Genomic DNA, 18,459 nt, shown 5'->3' with positions numbered 1-18,459 from the left:
TGTTGCCTTCTCACCAAGCTGCTTGCCAATTGTCCTGTAGCCCATCCCTGCAATTTTATCCCTGATGTCCTTACACAGCTCTCTGGTCTTGGCCATTGTGGAGAGGTTGGAGTCTGTTTGATTGAGTGTGTGGACAGGTGTCTTTTATACAGGTAATTAGTGCAAACAGGTGCAGTTAATACAGGTAATGAGTGGGGAACAGGAGGGCTTCTTAAAGAAAAACTAACAGGTCTGTCAGAGCCGGAATTGTTATTGGTAAGTAGGTGATCATACAATGTGATTTTCTGGATTTTTTTTTTAGATTTCGTCTCTCATAGTCAGAGCATGTGAGCGGAGTTGAGCGGGAGCAAGCGGGAAGCGGGAGCGGGCGGATTTTGGACAGAGCACAGAGCGGCATTTTTAAAAGGACGGAGCGAGCGCCCTATTTCCCGCTCCGCTCAAACGCGAGTCTAAGCATGCTCAGTCGGGCCTGACGCAGAATCCATCTGTGTCTTGCAAAGTAATCAACACACAGTACAACAGACAGTAGACATAATGGAGTTCAAAAGTACTTTAAAAAAGAAAATGAAAAGTCATACAGGTGTAGTATTTAAATAAAAACGAACTAACAATGATAATGTGGTACAAGAAAACGAATGCGGAGACATCGTTTTTGTAAGTAAAGATTCCTTTTGGAATCTGAAAAGACACATCTCTCGAAAACACGAAAGTGTGCTACGTGAACACGCTGGGAAGACAGCAAAAGGTTAGCAAATTGAATACTTAACTTGTAACAAAGTTTAAATTAAATATAGTGTAATAATCAAACAAATTTGTTTTGTAATTCAAGTAGGCCTAACGGTTCGTTTTATTTAATTTGTGTCGTCCGTGAATTTGTATTTAATAGAGCAAGAAGAGGAGCAGCAGAAACAAAAGAAAACGGTTGGGGAATTCAAAAGTTTCTTCACTGTGTGCAAAGGCCCAACAATAACAAAGGAGAAAAAAAGAGAGCTGGATGTAGCATTTTTTAAAAAGGTTGTGATCTGAGCTAAAAGTGAAATCTACATGTAGATTTTTTTCCTTTTTTGGTGCGAGCGGGGGGCGATTTGATTGGAGGGCGAAGCAAATGCATTGAGCGCTGAGCAATAATGAGCGGAGTGGCCTGATGTGGCTTTGAGCAGGGGAGCGGAGGGGTGAACAGTTCCGTGAGCGATGAGCTGAGATTCTCACCGCTCCACTCCGATCATGTCCTCTGCTCATAGTTGAAGTGTACCAATGATAAAAATGACAGACATGCTCTACATGCTATGTTAGTAGGAAAACCTGCAAAATCGGCAGTGTATAAAATACTAATAATTTCAGATTATACTGCTTGTTTACTGCTTGTTTACTGCTTGTTTACTGCTAACCGACTGATCTATGTTTTTTCTCTGGGCTGCTGGCCAAGGAAGGGGTTGTATCTTTTCATTTTTCTCAAGGAAGGGCTCTGAGTTTTTGGGGAACATGGGAGGACAGTGAGATTTTGGGGGGTTAATATTGTTTTGGGTAGTTACACTGATTTCATGTATTCTATCCTTCCACTGCCATTTTTGTTTGTTGGTACTTCCTATATTAGAGTACTATTATAAGTTGTTTTGCTACAAACAGAAGCCTTTGTTTTAATAAACTTTCAGGTCAAAATATGTGAAACATGCCTCTCCAACGACTACAATAAGAATTAGAGGTCGACCGATTAATCGGTTTTGCCGATTAATCGGCACCGCGCGCTGTCATTCATTACACAGTACGCGAGAGCTGAGAAGGGTCTGCTGACATCATGCATTACAATTGCGGCCTCTAGAGGCGAAATAAAAACTATCACTGATGCCTCATGTTGTTTATTTTCGACACGTGTTACTGCGCGCTGCACGGAGAGCACAAGCTTTGCGGAAAAGGCTGACCTCAGATGTGCGTTTAAAGCATTGACAGCAAAAAGGTATGTATACAATACATTTTGTCATATCATTATAAAGTTATTCATTTGTTGAATAGATGCTGCATTAGTAGAGAAAGAACAGCACAACAGTATGTTTGTTTGCTTTCGAGGCTGAGATAACGCTAAACAGTAGGCTAATTTGCCTCAAGCAGACCGACAAAAATAAACGCAAGTCTGACCCAAATGTTTAATGTCACAATTGTTGCCATCTATTTCCATTAGTTTATATCCAGCTGGTCACTTTTATCAGCCGATATATAAACAAATCAAATAATTGATTTTCGTTCTTTTTTCATCATCACTGTAATACATATTTTGTATAGCAAAGCAAAAGTGTGAGACGTAATATTTATGTCATTTCAATGCTCTGGCGTTGTAGATATTTAAAGTTGGCCATCATTAAGCATTACTGTTTGGATTTATATGAAATGATAAATCAATAAAATTCCATATGTAACATTAACTAAGGTTAATAACTGTGTATAAGTATTGTTCAACTTCATTGTTTGTTTGTTAATTAACATGTAGCCTACTAATAAAAAAAAATATTACGGTTTGTATTTGTTATTTAGAGTATTACTTTTTGTTTCAGTTTGAATGAAGGTCTTTTATTGTCTTAAATATTTATTTATATTTATATATTTATTTCATTTAGCATGTTTTCATGGTTCAGTACAGTTTTGTTTATTTTTATAATAAAGTTCAGCACAGTTTTACTTGGAGTGTCATGTTTGTTTTTATCCAGTATCAATTCTAAATACTATCGGTCGATTACTCGGTTATTGCAAATACGGCCCAAACTAGCTATCGGTAAAATCCACTATCGGTCGACCTCTAATAGGAATTATGTCAGCTCTATTCTTGATATTTCTATGTACAATGTTCGAGAACATTGTGCACCCAGCTGTTGTTTTTAGGACCAATGTGTCATTAAAGATTTGGAATAAAGTGTTTAAAGGACACTAGGAAGCATAATACCATCTCGAATTCCATATTAAACTACTAGTATGACCACGCTGGTCACAGTTGATATTTCAATTATGTAAACTTTCCATAATTAAAAACAAATAATGATGAATTAAATTAATAAATGTTTTAGGTTCAAATACATTATCAGAAATCTTAGGACGACAACATGTAAGATGCAGTCATAATGCAATCAAAATGGATCTAATTAGGAGTTTTTGCCACTTATCAACCCAAAACAATCTAAAATGTCAATGCGAAAAATTTAATCTAAACATTGTTTTAAATTAATTATGAATGTAAAACAAAATTCATTATTTTCATGATGTCACACAATATAAAAGTCCAAGAGGTGTGAATATTTTTGAGAGCCACTGTAAAACCAAACTCAGCAAATTATATGTAATTGGTTCACTGCACACATGACTGGAATTTAGGAATAACAAAGCAGGTGTATTTGTCACATTATGATCTCTCGTTATTCAAAGTATATATTTCGAGCAAGCAAACATGTTCTGACCTAAACTTGGTCATTTCGATGACTGGTAAGTGTTTCACTGTCTGAGAAAAGGAATTGATGTTATTTTGACTACTTCTACAACCAGTAATAATAATATGAATACCGTACTTTTTAGAACACCTTTTTAGTTTGTCAATGGAAGTGGCTGAAAAAGGTTTTGGAAACCATTGCGCTAAATGAACAAGGGATAGTTCGTCCAAAAATCATATTTCGGTTACCCCGAGTTTGTACTTCAGGAACATAGTAATTTTTAAAAACAATCCATTGTTCAGCTTTGTCTAAGTCAGTAATTAGCGTTATAAGCATCGTACAAAGTAATGAATGGAAACCGCTATCGCAAATAGCATTGCAAGTGGAAAACGACTCTAACACTCCAAACTATAATACAAGTGGTGGTTTACCTCAAAGAACATGACAATGTTGCATTCACCGAAATAATTTCATTTACGCGACATAATTCCCATTTCAAATAAAAGGGTTATTCCCGTGTTTACCGGTCAGTTTTGATCACAATGGAATCAATCCATATGTTCATTCGAGAAGAGGTCGGTTTTCTTCACAGTGGTATTAATCCACGCGTTCTTTCGGGAATAGTAAGTGTATACATATACATCACAGTAAACAAAAGTTAGTATTCGCTAGCTAGAAAGCAAGTTACCTATTTTGTCTTAGATATTCACAGACGGTCAAACTGAATTTGCTTGAGAGAGAAAGGAAAATAAATATATACTATATCTGACTCTGAATTACGAGCAGGAAGAACATATTTCGGGGGATGGACCCTTACTTGTTCTAACCATAATACACAGATGATACATTTACCAAATAGAAGCTTGGAAAGCAGCTAAAGGGGGACAATGGTGAACACGTTAATCCCCAACCCTTGCCTAGAATATCCAGAGGTAATGTGTACTTCGTGTATTATAACATAGCATTCGGAAGTATTACTTACAATCTATCATCTCTACTGGTTGAGCTTGGTAACTTAATGGAATTGATTTAGACGTTAGTCCTCTTCTAAGTGAACGTGGGTCACGATTCTCTGTATTAAAATGTTTCTCGCAAAAATTGTATGTCTGGTGACATTGAGACATCGATTACACAGCATCTTGCTGCACAATGAAATTCTTGTGACATGGCACACAACGTTGGTAATTTACATGATTTAGTTTTATTTAATATAAATAATATTGCAATGTTTAACACTCCAGCCTCCCTATAGCTTCTCCAGTTAACGGTAAGAAGTTTAGCACCTCCTACTGGTTGGATTGACTTGATGTACCATGAGGTCATTCTGCTCCCACAACAGCACAATCGGGTTGAGATCTGGGGACTGTGCTGGCCACGATTGTGTCAATCAATCATCCAGCATGTTTTCATTTGGTCTATGTTTCAAGAATGTTCTTTGTGATCCAAACACCTTAAACTTATGTTTGTCTGTCCATAACACTTTTCTTTCCAATATTACTCTGTCTAGTTTCTGTGTTCCTTTGCCCAACTTAATCGTCGTGCCATTATATTTATTGGCCAGTCTGAAATATTGCTTTTTCTTTGCAACCAACTCTGCCTAGAAGGCCAGCATCCCGGAGTCACCTCTTCACTGTTGATGTTGTGACTGGTGTTTTGCGGGTACTTGGCTATTAAATTAAGCTGCCAGTTGAGGACCTGTGATTCTGTTTCTCAAACTTGACACTAATGTATTTGTCGTCTTGCTTAGTTGTGCAATTGGGCCTCCCACTCCTCTTTCTATTCTGGTTAGAGATAGTTTGCCCTGTTCTGTGAAGGGTGTAGTACACAGCATTATACGAGATCTTCAGTTTCTTGGCAATTTCCTGCATAGAATAGCCTTCATTTCTCAGAACAAGAATAGCCTGACGAGTTTCAGAAATGTGTTCTTTGTTTCTGGCCATTATATTTTGAAAACAAGCAAGCAAGTTTAGTTATACAGCACAATTCATACATCGAAGCAATTCAATGTGCTTTGCAATTTTTTTTTTTTATGTAAACACAATAACATAAAAACATAGAATCAAATGAAAACATCATAATAATAAAAAATACAATAAGAAAACATATAAAGATTAAAAAGTGGATAAAAACATAGGAAGCTATAAGGCTAAACAGTGTGGTTAAGTTTAAGTGCTCAGTCGTAGGCACGTGAAAAGAGAAGTGTTTTTAACCTGGATTTAAAAAAGGATACGTTTGGGGCACGTCTTAAGATCTTCTGGTAGTTTATTCCAGTTGTGTACAGCACAAGTGCTAAACGCAGCTTCTCCAAGTTTAGTTTGGACTCTGGGCTCTACTAGCTGACCTGTGTTCATGGATCTAAGAGCCCTGCTCGGTTTATATTCTTCAAACATATCTTCAAACGTATTTGGGTCCTAAACCATTCAGAGATTTATAAACTAAAAGCACCACTTTCAAATCTATTCTGTAACTGACTGGAAGCCAATGCAAAGATTTAAGAACAGGAGTGATGTGCTCTTTTCTCTTGGTCCTGGTTAACATTCTAGCAGCAGCATTCTGAATGAGCTGCAGTTGTTTTACAGTCTTTTTGGGGAGTCCAGTTGAGAGGCCATTACAGTAGTCAACCCTCTTAGAGATAAAAGCTGGGATGAGCTTCTCTTGGTCTTTTTGGGACACCAAGCCTTCGATTCTGGCTATATTTTTTTGATGCTGTTTTGGTGACCGGTTTGATATGACTGTTAAATGTGAGGTCTGAATCAGATTACACACTTGATCCCTGGTTTTAAGAGCCTGAGAATCCAGCTTGTTACTAATACTTGTTGTTTTATTTTTGTTGCCAAACACAATAATCTCAGTTTTATCCTGGTTTGATTGTAGACAATTTTGGTTCATCCAGGTATTTATGTGCTCTATACAGTGCCACAGAGAGTCTATTGAACTGTTGTCATATGGCTCGAGAGCCATATATATTTGAATATCATTGGCATAGCTGTGGTAGTTAATGTTGTTGTTCTGTAGAATTTGGCCCGGAGGTCACCCTATCAGATTCATGATTACCAATGTGAACAAAGTAACTCCGGCCATCTAGATAAGATCTGAACCAATCAAGGACTGTCCCAGAGAGTCCTACCCAATTTTCCAGCCTATCTATAAGTGTTCTATGATCTACAGGGTCAAATGCCGTGACAGGTAACTGAATGTAGTTGTAAGTGTTTTGGAGTAGTTTTCCGCTTGCAATGCAGTTTTGCGATAGCAGTAAGAACGGTTTCCATTCATTCATTTGAACAATGATTATAACGCTAATTACAGACTGGGACATCGCGGAATAATGGATTGTTTGAAAAATTACTCTGTGTGCCTTCTGGAATATTTCTTTGTAAGTGAACTTTGGGAAAACTATCCCTTTAATTTTATTTCATTACGATTAGCTACCAAACAAAACACTGAAAACACTTGCTGAACAAACTGGGTAAAGTGGAAATACCCAGTGTTTGACTACCTCTCCTACTTAAAAACTAATATATTTTTATCAGTAACCTTGGTTGTCAAATAATTATGTGGTATATTTAATCTCTTTAGACATGAGGATTCAACCAGGTACATCAATTTCACTGCCACGGAAAAAAATATGAAAAAAATTCTGAATCAATCATATGTGGTAAGATTTATACCGTATACGTTTATTTTATTGACTTTTGTAAATCAGTTTAGAATATATTGGAGCTGGTGTAAAATATTTATTCCATTCTCTTTTAGGTTGTGAATTATGTAAGGGACTTCAATCTTACTGTGATAATCAAAGTGCCAATGAAACTTGGAATCAAAGATATCTGGGCTAATCCAAATGGTTTACAGGTAAGAAGGTTAGCCATTTGTTGGATCACAGCTTCCCACATATTTACCTTTAATCTAGTTAATTAACATTTAAATGTAATAATAATATTGTAATTACTGTAGGATTGGAATGACAGTAAGTTTTTTCCCCAGATTTCAGGTTGTCAAAGAGAAAATGATGAAAAACCTATTGCCACAGATTTTGTCAGCAAACTGAAGACAAATGCTGCTGTGGTGATTTACTGCTTGTCTATTTCTGTCTTTTTCTATTTCTATTATATACATTTTACGTAGTAAAAACAATGTCATTGTAACTATGCATTATTATTCCAATTCACTTAAGAGTTATTAGGCTAGTCAATTTATGTAGACGTTATGTGTAATATAATTTATCTTATTAAGATTGTACATATTACATGAGGGCAATCTTTAAGACCATATTGACTAGTATTTCCACCTGATTGCATCTTTAAGTGTCAACCAGTATGAAGATTTACATTTTGTATTTGATTTTCAAGATCAATTGGTATTAAGCTTCTATCTGTTTTTCTCTATCCTAGGACTGCTCTGTTGCAACATGTGGGGTGTTTATGTGCAATGTCTTCCTGAGTAAAGGTGCTCGCAGTTCTTACTCAATCACTGGAAATATCAGCTCTGGATGGATAGAACAGGTAATAAATAAAGTATGGAGGTATACCTTGAAATATATTTGTTTTGTAACCTAAGCCTAGAAAACGTAGTCATGACCATTGCAATGTTGTTTTCATCTGTTTGCTCCCCTCACAATTATAACTCCCTCACTTTTATCTGTATTTGTATTTATATTTTGCTCTCAGATTGGTCTTGAATCAGCCCGCTTTAGCTTGGTCAGCAGTGCCACTCTGCATTATGACAGAAACCAATACATCTATTTTTCTTCGGACTCCAAAAACAACCCACCTGTCCAGACGGTAGCACCATGTTGTAATTTTTACAAGCAGTACCACCTTGTATTATTGGTAAACCTCTTCAGCTATGTCGAAATAACATGTTTTTGTCATCTACAGATTGAAACTGAAGTGGAGGTGTACCCTGAGATTGATTTCACAAAGGAGATCATTGGTGGTGCAGTGGGAGGTCTGTTCCTGTTGGCTTTGATCACAGCTGGGCTGTATAAGGTACTAGGTTCTATACATTACCGAAACTAGTTCCATACATTACCTATTAACATCCAAACCAAAAGGTATGTCAAGATCCCAACACTACATTCAAAGCGTTAAATTAGAAAGAGATTACTGTAGATGGCTAGCTAATAGCTATACACTCACCTAAAGGATTATTAGGAACACCATACTAATACTGTGTTTGACCCCCTTTCGCCTTCAGAACTGCCTTAATTCTACGTGGCATTGATTCAACAAGGTGCTGAAAGCATTCTTTAGAAATGTTGGCCCTTTTGATAGGATAGCATCTTGCAGTTGATGGAGATTTGTGGGATGCACATCCAGGGCACAAAGCTCCCGTTCCACCACATCCCAAAGATGCTCTATTGGGTTGAGATCTGGTGACTGTGGGGGCCATTTCAGTACAGTGAACTCATTGTCATGTTCAAGAAACCAATTTGAAATGATTCGAGCTTTGTGACATGGTGCATTATCCTGCTGGAAGTAGCCATCAGAGGATGGTACATGGTGGTCATAAAGGGATGGACATGGTCAGAAACAATGCTCAGGTAGGCCGTGGCATTTAAACTATGCCCAATTGGCACTAAGGGGCCTACAGTGTGTCACGAAAACATCCCCCACACCATTACACCACCACCACCAGCCTGCACAGTGGTAACAAGGCATGATGGATCCATGTTGTCATTCTGTTTATGCCAAATTCTGACTCTACCATCTGAATGTCTCAACAGAAATCGAGACTCATCAGACCAGGCAACTTTCTTTCAGTCTTCAACTGTCCAATTTTATTGAGCTCGTGCAAATTGTAGCCTCTTTTTCCTATTTGTAGTGGAGATGAGTGGTACCCGGTGGGGTTTTCTGCTGTTGTAGCCCATCTGCCTTAAGGTTGTGTGTGTTGTGGCTTCACAAATGCTTTGCTGCATACCTCGGTTGTAACGAGTGGTTATTTCAGTTAAAGTTGCTCTTCTATCAGCTTGAATCAGTCGGCCCATTCTCCTCTGACCTCTAGCATCAACAAGGCATTTTTGCCCACAGGACTGCCGCATACTTGATGTTTTTCCCTTTTCACACCATTCTTTGTAAACCCTAGAAATGGTTGTGCGTGAAAATCCCAGTAACTGAGCAGATTGTGAAATACTCAGACCGGCCCATCTGGCACCAACAAACATGCCATGCTCAAAATTGCTTAAATCACCTTTCCTATTCTGACATTCAGTTCAGGAGATTGTCTTGACCAGGACCACACCCCTAAATGCTTTGAAGCAACTGCCATGTGATTGGTTGATTAGAAAATTGCATTAATGAGAAATTGAACAGGTGTTCCTAATAATCCTTTGGGTGAGTGTACAGTACCTATATTGAAAACAATGACTCCAATCAATTCATGTCTGGTTTTGTGAATTACACTACGTAAATTGAAATGTTCCTTGTCGGTGCTGTTTGTCCGTCGCAATATAACCGTAAACAGTTTTAATTTAGGCTTACCATAATGTAGCTTCTGAACCTTTTAGCCAGCAAAGTTTTAGCATATCCTGAACAAATCCTAATGCCTACTTGGTTTGGTCCGTGGCGTGGATCAAACCTGGACGACTGCATGGAAGTCCATGTCTCTGACCACTACGCTATTTAACAATGGGTAGTCAGTCAGGCACTCACTCAGTAAGAGACATTCGCTCTTCTCAGCTGGCTTTTCTTACGCGGTAAAGCAAAAATACACTATTTGGGAAACACATGGATATTGATTGTACCACTTCAGAATGGTTTTGAAACACAGCCAATTCTACTCAGGGCTACAGCTCAGCAGGGAGAGTTTGCAGACCAGCATGGACATCTGTCTCATTACAATTAATGCCAGTTGACGTTCAGCTATGGTGTCATCGCATATGCCAATGTCTATGCTAAACTTAATCTATCCATTACTATCCAAAACCCATGTTTAGGTTACTGTGCCAATAAACCACACACTAGTAAGCAAAGCATAAGTCTCAACAACCAGAAAAACCTAAAGAGTTTGAAAATACATGCCTATTTTGTTCCAAAATAATTGATTCAAGCATCCGAGAATATGAGCCATCCCAAATTATAATACAATATCCCAAAATAGCCAGTTTAAATATAATGAACATTAAAATCTAACATTGTCATGGAAATTACCACAAATTAAGAGAACAAGTCTGAATTTCCCAAATGAACGCTTGATTAATTCCACACAAACCACAAGCAGGCAAAATCCAAAATACCAGTGTCTATGTCAAAAAGGCTCAGGTAAAGGTACAGACTAGCATAGACTAGGAATACCCATCCATGACCCATTTTCAATGCCCTGGTTGAGGGAAAGAGGTTTTCATCCAAGATTTGACATTACATGGCCCCCTCCATTGTCTCTTTGATGCGGTGAAGTTGTCCTTTCCCCAGAATCTTCCCCAAAGCATAATGTTTCCACCTCAAGGTTTGATGGTGGGGATGGTGTTCTTGGGGTCATAGGCAGCATTCTTCCTCCTCCAAACACAGCGAGTTGAGTTGATGCCAAAGAGCTCGATTTTGGTCTCATCTGACCACAACACTTTCACCCAGTTCTCCTCTGAATCATTCAGATGTTCATTGGCAAACTTCAGACGGGCCATGTGCTTTCTTGAGCAGGGGGAACTTGCGGACGCTGCAGGATTGATTGCTTCTGTGGACAGGTGTCTTTTATACAGGTTACAATTTGACTCCCTTTGAGAGTGTTCTCCTAATCTCAGCTCGTTGCCAGTATAAGACACCTGGGAGCCAGAAATCTTTCTGATTGAGAGAGGATCAAATACTTATTTCACTAATTAAAATGCAAATACATTTGCATGTGTTTTTCTGGATTTTGTTGTTGTTATTCTGTCCCTCACTGTTCAAATAAACCTACCATTAAAATTATATACTGATAATTTCTTTGTCAGTGGGCAAACGTACAAAACCAGCTGGGGATCAAATATTTTTTGCCCTCACTGTATCTCAAATTAAATGTTTATAAAATAGGCTGGCTACCTGAAACGCGGAATATAGGCATTTTTGTAGAACCTCGAACCACACCTGCTGTGAGGAGTGATGAATGCTTAAATAATCTGTCTTCAACCAACTGCAAAGCATAGCCGTTTAGATGATATAATGTTCATTTTCTTCAGGATATTTCATTTTTATAACATTTTGGAAACAAGTATGCAGGAAACAAGTATGAATGTTAGGATATGAAAGCACTGGTTTTTCATTGCAGCCTGAGATGTGCATGCTCCTTAAGTGCAGAAATCAAACATGCACTGTGAATTCAATAACCTTTTTATTGCTGTTGCCCATTGGGGGCCTATTACATTTGCTTGTGATATTATTTTCTGTAGACTGAATAAAATTTTAAAAAGGTTAGTTCGCCAACTTTACTGTTTGTGTGAGTCATTAAACAGAGTGCTATTGTAGTAAACAACAAGGTCCCACCATGATATAGAGAAGGAATTAAGAGCTTGGACAAAAAGATTCAGTGATCAGTGATTCAAATGATCCATATATTTTCAAAGAACTGTACTGATTCATTCAGTTCTCTTTAGTGATTTGGAATGCCCATCTCTAATCTATTTTTTGACTGCATTCTGACAAAATAGCTGGAGGAATTCGGTGACTTTAAACTGGCACTAAGCAAACAATTGTCTGTAGCCACAACCAGGGCCGTAGCCAGGGTTTAGAAATTAGTGAGATCCATTTCAATGCTCATTTACAGCAATTCATAAATAAATTACACAACAAAAGTTATTAGTCACAAACTCATTATCTATGAGGAAATAAATACAGAGAGACCTGTTGGACCTCTGTTCTCTCTGTCCTAATTGTTACATTTTCTCTGGTTTTGTTTTTAATTTACAAATAAATATAGCATATTCTGCAGTACTCTTTTTGGCATTCTTCTCTCACTGTTCTATCTGACTTGTTTTCTGTGGGAGGATGGACCAGGGAGATTGATTAGACCTTAATTGATAACATCACAGCATGTTGCTTGAAAATAATTGACTAAGGGTTTGAATGAATTGAGACCTGCACATGTTAACAAGCTAGTTAGCCATCATAGACTCAAGCCAGCTTGCTTTGGTCCTTAACGTTTACTACTTCAAATATATAAAATGCTGTATCAACATTGATTCTCTAGTTAATGTTGTTACTGAAAGTATTTTTGCAATAACCTACTGTGAGTACTTTGCTATAGTGAGATTTTGATGCCATGGGCATAATCACATGAACACGAAGTAGCACATTTCATCTCATGCATATATTAAACTCAATTCTTGGTTCCCTCATCTCTCTCTTTCACCTTCTTAAAATACCTCAATACACTCATCCGGAATAACAGAGCTGATAAGTTTTTCTTGAAAAACAAAAACTGTAAACAAATATTAAATAGTTTGTTTCTTGCAAACACCCTGGGTAGTGACGTCACTAGAGATTAATGGAGAGCAGGGCAAAGCCTCTATAGGTGGGTCTGGGCATAGTCACCCAGGATTTTTGTTAAAGTCCCCAAAACATATTTTCATCATGTATTTTTAGGCAATGGATGTAAAATCTAGGTACATTTTTGTTAAAGTTTGGCTAAAGGTTTATCTGTCTCCGTTTGTGTTAGACACTGATCTAATATGACTTACTTAAATTCAGTCCAAATAAATAATTTAAAGTCCAGTCTGTCCCCATCCATCCAACACCAACAAAATGCACAAAAATGGCTGTACTATGTAGCCACAATACTTTTGTCAACTATTGTTTATAGAAAATTAACATCTACATTCATTTTATTTTTCTAAATGCAATTTCTCTGAATCATTTCAACACAGATTTATATATTAGAAAATATATTAAACCCTTGTTGGTCACGGGTGATTTTTTGGCCGGATCTCACGACTTGGACATCTTGGGTCCCCAATTCATTTTAGTAATTGGCATCATGAAGTATTGTACATCCATGTAATCAGTAGACTATCTACAGTGAAACACATGAAAACACTATTTAGAAAATGTATGTGTTGGAAAGGCAAAATAAATGTTCTATGCAGAACATTTCATGGATTTGGTTTGATACATTTTTTTATTTAAGTTGAAACAAATCAAGAAAATGAATAATACAATGTAAAAATGTTGGGTTCCCCTAAAAAATTTTATTTATTGGAGAACAGGTCTGCTAGTGCATTTACATCTCATTATAAAATCAGTAAGATACCAAACATTTTCGAAAAACCAAAGAACATCCCCAAAGAATGTTGACAGAAGAACATCTTTACATGCAGATTTTTAGAAATGTGGGTAGCATTTGGTAAGCTTACTGAAATGAGTGGATCTTGGTGTTAGTGCCAGACGGGCCGGTCTGAGTATTTCACAATCTGCTCAGTTACTGGGATTTTCACGCACAACCATTTCTAGGGTTTACAAAGAATGGTGTGAAAAGGGAAAAACATCCAGTATGCGGCAGTCCTGTGGGCGAAAATGCCTTGTTGATGCTAGAGGTCAGAGGAGATTGGGCCGACTGATTCGAGCTGATAGAAGAGAAACTTTGACTGAAATAACCACTCATTACAACCGAGGTATCCAGCAAAGCATTTGTGAAGCCACAACACGCACAACCTTGAGGCGTCCCCACCGGGTACCACTCATCTCCACTGCAAATAAGAAAAAGAGGCTACAATTTAGCTCACCAAAATTGGACAGTTGAAGACTGGAAAACTTTTGCCTGGTCTGATGAGTCTCGATTTCTGTTGAGACATTCAGATGGTAGAGTCAGACTTTGGCGTAAACAGAATGTTACCACTGTGCAGGCTGGTGGTGGTGGTGCAATGGTGTGGGGGATGTTTTCTTGGCACACATTAGGCCCCTTAGTGCCAATTGGGCATCATTTAAATGCCACGGCCTACCTGAGCATTGTTTCTGACCATGTCCATCCCTTTATGACCACCATGTACCCATCCTCTGATGGCTACTTCAAGCAGGATAATGCACCATGTCACAAAGCTCGAATCATTTCAAATTGGTTTCTTGAACATGACAATGAGAGTAGTTAGTGTAGGGTATATTGTGTCAGAATGGTGATTTATGGCCCTGGGGGGCGGGACTTCCATATTGATGTGACAGGTGGGCGGGACATCCGGTTTGTAGGGTGGGACTTCCGGTATGACGTATGTTAGGGTTGGGACTTCCGGTATGACGTATGTTAGGGTGGGGCTTCAGAAGTGACGTATGCATGTCCGGTGACTTTGTGATTTATGGTTACATTGATGTGTCAGTGTTTGATGTTTTACAACGCCTGATGAGCAAACCAGACTAGTGTTATAACAGGTGGGTTATGTTTGATGATTAACAAATGGGGGTTAGGGTTCCGGAATGTTAAATTCCCAGGCAGTAAATAAGTGTTGTGTCAGCTGTAAGGTGTTTGGTGTACAGCAAATGGTGTTCGACAAATATAAAACCCTGGTGTTTTATCTTCTGACAAGTGTTGCAAAAGCTGGCATACAAACAATGTTTGTTAACCTTTCATGTATAGTCGGCGATGTTGTCAACAGTGTTATGTCACGACAAACAAAACAGCAGGATGGTTCTGGATTAATGGTTATGTCTCGAGGTGTTAGAAAGAGACCACCTGGTAGGCGGAGCCTACCCAAGAGTAAAAAACGCAAGAATGAGACAAAAACAAGAGCCAAGGTTAAAAGAGGACATAACACTGTTGACAACATCGCCGACTATATTCCTAGCCGCACTCTTCAGATGTGGTTTTGCTATGGAGAACCCGCGCTTCAACAAAGGTATTGCCATCCGGAAAAGCCCTCGGAAAAGGCCCCCTAGACCGGCCCCATACATTGCTAAACTACCATGATACCCTGGTAAACCGTTACCGGCCTGTGTTGTGTAGTATTCAACATACCTTTGAGGATCATCATAGAGCTTCTGCATCTGCATCTTAAACTCTAAAAGATTGTTTGACGGGTCTGAAGTGTAATTTTGCAATCACCTTCCCCACTACAAATGAAACCAGCTGGTTTTGATCAGACTTTACTTCAATACAGATCTCATCAAATTGTCTCTTACTAAGAGGTATGTAGTGTGGCTTGTCGTACGTCACTGTGACAACTTCATTCTTTCTCCCTGTAATATGTACAGTTCGCAGCAGTGGGACATGACTGTCACCAACACATTGATAATCAATTATATCTGTGTAGATGTATAGGGTGTTAAATCCCGCCAGAATATCTGTGGGATATGTTCCGTACCATGTGGCGGACCACCACTCGCCTGGTTTTAACCCCAATATCTGTTCCAGTTTTGCGCTAAATTTCAAACTAAACTGGGGCTCACCTTTTAGAAACACTCTATTTTTAAATTCATCGTACCCCACCGATAAACCATGTGTTTTTATATGACTGTTGAGCTCTATCACTAGTTTTAATATGCTGCTGTAATAACCGCTGTCAAGTTCATATTTCCAAGTTTTGTCGTTTTTCAAGTCAAGTAGTTCAAATGCGTTTTCGCCCCGTGTAAAAGTTTTCCACGTATGCGGGTATTGGAACTCTATCAAAGATACTTCTCAATCGCCTTTCAAATCTATACCTTTGGCAAATTTAGTGGTATAGCACGAACTCGTGTTGCTTGGATAGACATGTCTCGATGAGTTACTGGGCAGCGTTATGTAGAAGCCACCGTCACCCATGCTGATCGCAGTCAATGTAAATGACGTGATCCTGTAAACCCTGGAGTTTTATCCAGTTTCTAGGTCAACCACCTGTTCCGATGGTATCCAGCTGTTGAATTTCTCAGGCCAACCAAGCCACTTCACAAGACACATTTTCCTCCCTTTCTGTACTTTCTCATTCAAAACTGCTTCCACTTTAAAAGTTTTATCCTTGGCCACGATTATTTTCAGCAATTCCTGTTCATAAAAGGTCCCAACTATCACATCACCATCGTAATCTTTTATTCTATATACAGGAGGTACCCGAGGAATGCATTCTGTTATTGTAAAATATTCATCTGTGTACCCTTTTTCATAGCCTTTTGTAAACGCACCTCTCAGCTTTGAGAGTCTCACAGTATCCCCAACCTGGAACTTGTACATTTGATTACCATTTCTCGTTAATGTTGTGCCATACAGGTTCTTGAGAACTAAACTAACATTTTCTTCACAAACGTCAGCAGGCTTCATCTTAATAGACCGATGGTAGCTATGGTTGTACCCACAAACTAAATCTTGAATAACCTCAACATAGCGGTGGGTGTTGGCTGCTGTCAGATACCTCCACATTCGTGATTTAATTGTTTTATTAAACCTCTCAACGATACTCGCTTTGACATCATTTCCTGTAGCAAAATGTTTTATGTTGTACTTCTTCATCAACATTTCAAAATGTGAATTAAAAAACTCCTTCCCCTTGTCCGTTTGGACTTTTTGTGGTGTTCTTCCTTCTTTTAAAATGTCTTCAAATGCTCGCTTTACCTCTATAGCGCTTTTATTTCTCAGCACGCAAATCCATGCGTATTTGCTTAATACATCTATGCATGTTAACATAAATTTCATGTTATCGTTTTCCACGCTGTAAGCACTCATGTCAACCAAATCTAGCTGAAATTGTGAATTTATATCATGAACAATAACTCTATTTCTTTTAAAATGTATAGCTACAGGCCTGTGTAGCGTGTATGTATCCTGGGCGAGTAGCCAGTCATCGGCCTCACCATTTTTGAGGATCTCCCCGTTTTTTTCCAAGTATGCTCTTTTCAAACCCTCTCTACCCACATAAGCATCAGGGTTTGCCGGGTCATAGTAAATACTTTTCATAACCTGTTCTGACATCGTAGATTGTTCGAGCAATAATGAGAATTAATACATGTTTAACAGTGTTTTATTTGAGTTTTCGAAATTACACAACCAAGATATTCAGAAAAGTCTTTGTTTATATACATGTTAACATGAGAACTGAAGTTACCCTGTCCTTAGACTACAGACTCTTTGCTTTCATCACACCATGACACCGCTGCGTTGCATACAGCATCCTCATTAAACTTGTCCATGAATTCATCCCTGTTCTCACTCAGTCTCTGTGTGATGTTCGGCTCCAACTTGAGCTCATGCAGAAAGTTCTCAGCGCCCTCGTGAACATCAGTCATCGGTGTGTGAAAACCAGATGCGTTCAAAGCCTTGACCAACACATGTTTCAGTCGCGGTGTTAAAACTGTCGCCACAATGTCATCATAATGGGCCTCAAAAAAATACTCAGGCGGTTCGAGACATGAATGTCTTGTCTGGCTCGGGTGGTCCACTTCGCATCCGATGCATGCTTTGTGTAGAATAGCCCCAACAACGTTTTCCAGAATCATACCCATTGTTGCTTTGATGATCTTTAAAATTTTTGGTGCAAGTTGTTTGTCCATTTTGTGATAACACTTGTTAGCATTTGAAAGGTATGACAGGTTAAGAGGACCTAGTTGATCACCAACCCTGTCAATCCAATGGTAGTTTCTTGTTGGGTATGCCGGTGGAATCGAGCTGTCTGGGTCAGGGGTTCCGTAGAAGGCTCAGTCCTCAGCCTTGGGTTCTTCAATCACCGCTTGGTTGTAATCTTGAGACATGTTTCTTAAAATCTTCCGACTGCTTGAATGTCACCGGCGGTCTGTCGGTTTTTATGCTGTGCTGATGAAGGTGTTGGCTTAAGGCGGGGCTCAGTCACAAACTAACGCCAATATTTTCCGGAAATAACTCCAATCTGACAGAGTCATACTCTTTCAGCCCCTCGACAACTTTAAACAGTACATCTACTGTATTATGTGAGCCTTGTTTTGGCCCCAAATGAAACACTTTTCGAAAGTTGCCCCATAAACTGGCATTAAAAACCATTTGATCAGTCACACCAGCCTTAAACACTTGGCCTTCGGGTAATTCATAAAATGCAACCTCCGGTTGTTCTGGGTTGAAGATGTATCCCCCGATCCGACCATCAGCCAATTTCCACTCCTGTGCCACCATATCCGGGTGTAATTGATGGATTCGGGTTAAACTCTGCATCGGTTTCTTC

General features: G+C 38.7%; 1 protein-coding gene across 3 annotated transcripts in view; it reads left to right on the top strand.

The window, feature by feature from the left end:
• Window positions 1-18,459, top strand: part of LOC105008041 (integrin alpha-M) — a 107,830-nt gene that overhangs the window by 73,684 nt on the left and 15,687 nt on the right. For all 3 annotated transcript variants that reach the window (XM_020044397.2, XM_020044396.2, XM_013131297.3), the window contains 6 exons: window positions 6,987-7,065; window positions 7,164-7,262; window positions 7,395-7,475; window positions 7,802-7,912; window positions 8,078-8,191; window positions 8,288-8,398. In XM_020044397.2, coding sequence (XP_019899956.1) covers window positions 6,987-7,065; window positions 7,164-7,262; window positions 7,395-7,475; window positions 7,802-7,912; window positions 8,078-8,191; window positions 8,288-8,398 — 595 coding nt within the window. The remainder of the gene's footprint in view (window positions 1-6,986; window positions 7,066-7,163; window positions 7,263-7,394; window positions 7,476-7,801; window positions 7,913-8,077; window positions 8,192-8,287; window positions 8,399-18,459) is intronic.

Source organism: Esox lucius, chromosome 5 (assembly GCF_011004845.1).
Source record: "Esox lucius isolate fEsoLuc1 chromosome 5, fEsoLuc1.pri, whole genome shotgun sequence".
Classification (NCBI taxonomy): domain Eukaryota; kingdom Metazoa; phylum Chordata; class Actinopteri; order Esociformes; family Esocidae; genus Esox; species Esox lucius.
The sequence above is the reverse complement of the archived record's forward strand: the minus strand, read 5'-3'. Positions and strand labels throughout refer to the sequence as shown.